Below are 3292 nucleotides of genomic sequence, written 5' to 3'. Positions count from 1 at the left end.
ATAAAAGTAAAACTTACTTAACACACAAAATCATCATAAATCAACACATGAACCTCAACAATGGTGGGTACAAAGGTACAAAACTCCCAGCATGCATCACAGCATGAATAGATTTTGCAGCTGAATTGTCTTATTATTTTCTTTAATTGTAACTTTGGGTCATGTATTTATTTTTTATTTTTTGCTTTTTGTAGCTTTTTGGCTGTCACGTTATTAGATTTTTCACACCACGGTTATTGAGGCCAAAAGAATACACAATATCGATACATCACACTATCTGTAGAGACCTTGGGGGAAAAAAGTTATCAGTCAAATTAATATTTACATTTTTAGTTTTTCTCTTTTACCCAAGGAACATTGGGATACCGATAAACACAGGGCACAAGACTCTGGCTTTCTCTGTCTTCTTTGAAGCTCCTTATGAAATAACAAGAGAGAAAATACTGTCAAGTTCAACAGTATGATGAATAAATATTAACATCAAAACTGATACTTTAACCTATTAACTTGGGTACCCGTATACCCATTAAGCTCTTGCTGGAGTATTTACGTGTTGTGTTATCATAAGATTCCTGTTCATTTTAAATATTGTGGTTATCGCCAATACTGGTATATTGTCACACCATAAATTAACACGATGTCGATATATCATGCTTTGAATATTACAAATATCATTAATACCAGTATATTGTGACACCCCTAGTCCAAAATTGATACGATTATTGATACTGATATCTGTGTGTGTCAGTTTTGTTCATCTTTTTGTGATCATTTTTTTAAAGTCTTCAAACTGATGTTGCAACTCACATTGCAGTAACACAGGGTTTGTAATGTAAAAATGTTAAATTACACAACAATTAGATTCAAGTGACATCAGGGAATCAGGCCATTACATGATAATAGTGAAACCATCAACAGAAAACTATCATGTACTGCAAATGCATTTGTCAAACACACTGTCACAGCAACCAAAGAAGACAAATGATTGATAATAAGTGTTAAGAGTCCAACTAATGCTAAACACTAATTACCATAATGGCGACTTAAATTAAACAGACATTAGATTTAAACCCCTGTTATAAAGAACTTCTGTAGAACTCTAACAGAAATAAAGTCACTCTGATTAATAATAAGTGAAGCTGGTAATGCTGTTTGTGTTGTTTAATCCTCCTCTGCTGAGATCTTCAGAGATTTAATGTCTTTTATCTTCAGTTGATTATTTCTAAGGCTGTGGCTGAAGTCAGTTGTTGTTGTTATGTTTCTATTTTTCTCTTTTTTTTCTGTTCTTTTCTTTCCTTTAGTGATCATGCTTGATAATGGGCTTATTAAGGCCGAGTTGACTCCATATTTAATATACACAGATTTTGTGGTTTATTTCTTTGCTCTTGGCTGACGTGCCAATGCTATGGCCTGCTTGCGGCCCAGATCTGGCAAACAGGAGCGGTCCGCCCAAGTGACATCATTCCACGCTACATGTGGGCCAGAACATCTTTCCACACGTGCCAGATGTGGGCCGGATCTGGACCGACACTATGTTTCTATCTGGGTTGGCAATAAAGTTCTGATTCTGATCTGTGTTTTTACAGAATATTTTTCAAAGTGATTGGCTCATGCTGCAGTTGGACACAGTGATGCGGGAGATGTTCAGAGACATTGATGGAGTCATCTTCTTAGATGTCTGGCAGATGACTTCCTGTCACTATCTACGTGAACACATTCACCCAAGACCTGTCATCATTGCTAATGAAGTCAACATGTTTCTCTCATATGTTTCTCCTAGCTGCGGCCTGTTCAACTGGATTTTGTTCCATAGAGAAAATGGGAAACTAACCTGGTCGAGGGAAGGCTAACTGTCTGACTCTCTGGCAGGCTTCAATATTATTTGACTTTATTAACCACTATCAGTCCAAAAATTTAACTATTCTCCATAAACCAGCTGAAGTTCAGAGCAGGAGGTTTTGAATCACTGCTCAGTATGCAGTCTTTGTGAGGTGTTATTAATCTAAAGTTTTTAATTATAAAAGCTCTATGATTATACAGTATAGGATCCAGCAGTTTCATAACCATATATGAAGGAATTCAAAAGCATGATAAGACACAAACATTTTGAACTACTATTTCATTTAAACACAAAGAGAGACATCAAAAATCAGTGCACGAATCTCAACAATTGTGAACATAGGCGCCGATTTATGTTTCTGCCGGTGGGTGCTCAAAATGTATTGTTTCTTTTTTTTAATTATTATTATCATATAAAACACATTTTCACTGCTGTTTCCAATAAGGACTACGTTATCATACACATACGCAACATATTTACTATTTTCTAATATTTCATTCTCATTACTCTATTGTATACTCTATTGGAGTATACTCCATTGGATGGTGTGTTTGATAAATTTACTACACAAAATGTATCTTGCGAAGTGAAACGCACAGACTTCAAATACTTCATTTAGTAATTAAATAGGCCTAATACACACATTGGGCCTCATTCATGAAACATTCGTAAATATAGGAGTAAATTCTGAGTAATTTGTGCATAAAATGGACCATCCTGAAAACTCTCCTCCAGATTCACAAACGCTTCGTACACATCAGATTAGATAGTTAAACATGTGTATGTTAATGAATTCCAATCATTCGCAAATAGAGCACTCGTGCACACTCATTCACAATTAGCATAATCCCCGCCTATGAATTACAGCTACGCAAGTTCCGTATCCAGGAACGCAGTGGAATATTCAGGTCTACTTTCTCAGGTTTGGCTTCAGTATATTGCATAAATGCAAAAAAAAGACTAATAGGCCATATGCCTAACAATAACGTCTGTCCACCAAAGCGTTTTTAGCCAGCCGAAAAAATGTCAGGCGCTCTTCTTAAAATGACCAGCTGGTGGCGCTTGAAAATGCTTTGGTGGCACAGTATTTTTCCAGCTGTCGATTTGGTTGCTATGATGTGGAATATCCACGGCAGTAACGTATACTAGTATCTCATTTTGAAGAATATTACTGAATATAAAAATGCAGTAACCAGCAATATTAACTTCTCTATTGTTGTTCAGTTGTTGTACAAGTCGGATGATTGGTCAGTGTAGTATTTGTCCCGCCCCCTCCTCCATTGACTGGGCAGCTGGGTAAAAAGTGACAGTGACAAGCGCTGCGTTTTACCCAAAGCTAAACAGTTATCAACTCTCAGCTACAAAAAAAAAAAAAAACACAGTGCAAACGAACTTGTAAAATATTATGATGGCAGTGCATCAAAATTCAGTGTCATCAGTTTGCCAAAAAGA

At 36.2% G+C, this 3292-nt stretch overlaps 1 protein-coding gene across 1 annotated transcript in view; it reads left to right on the top strand.

Annotated features, from left to right (window-relative positions):
• LOC107707707 (NXPE family member 1-like) overlaps positions 1-2210 on the top strand; it is a gene marked incomplete at its 5' end in the record, with an annotated part of 17058 nt that extends 14848 nt beyond the window's left edge. Inside the window, one exon of the mRNA XM_016511800.1 lies at positions 1587-2210. Coding sequence (XP_016367286.1) covers positions 1587-1603 — 17 coding nt within the window. The remainder of the gene's footprint in view (positions 1-1586) is intronic.
• Between the last annotated feature and the right edge of the window lie 1082 nt (positions 2211-3292).

The sequence above is a fragment of the Sinocyclocheilus rhinocerous genome, unplaced genomic scaffold (assembly GCF_001515625.1).
Source record: "Sinocyclocheilus rhinocerous isolate Xijiao unplaced genomic scaffold, SAMN03320098_v1.1 scaffold655, whole genome shotgun sequence".
Lineage (NCBI taxonomy): Eukaryota > Metazoa > Chordata > Actinopteri > Cypriniformes > Cyprinidae > Sinocyclocheilus > Sinocyclocheilus rhinocerous.
Note: the sequence above shows the minus strand (reverse complement) of the source record. Positions and strands in the feature narration are given on the sequence as shown.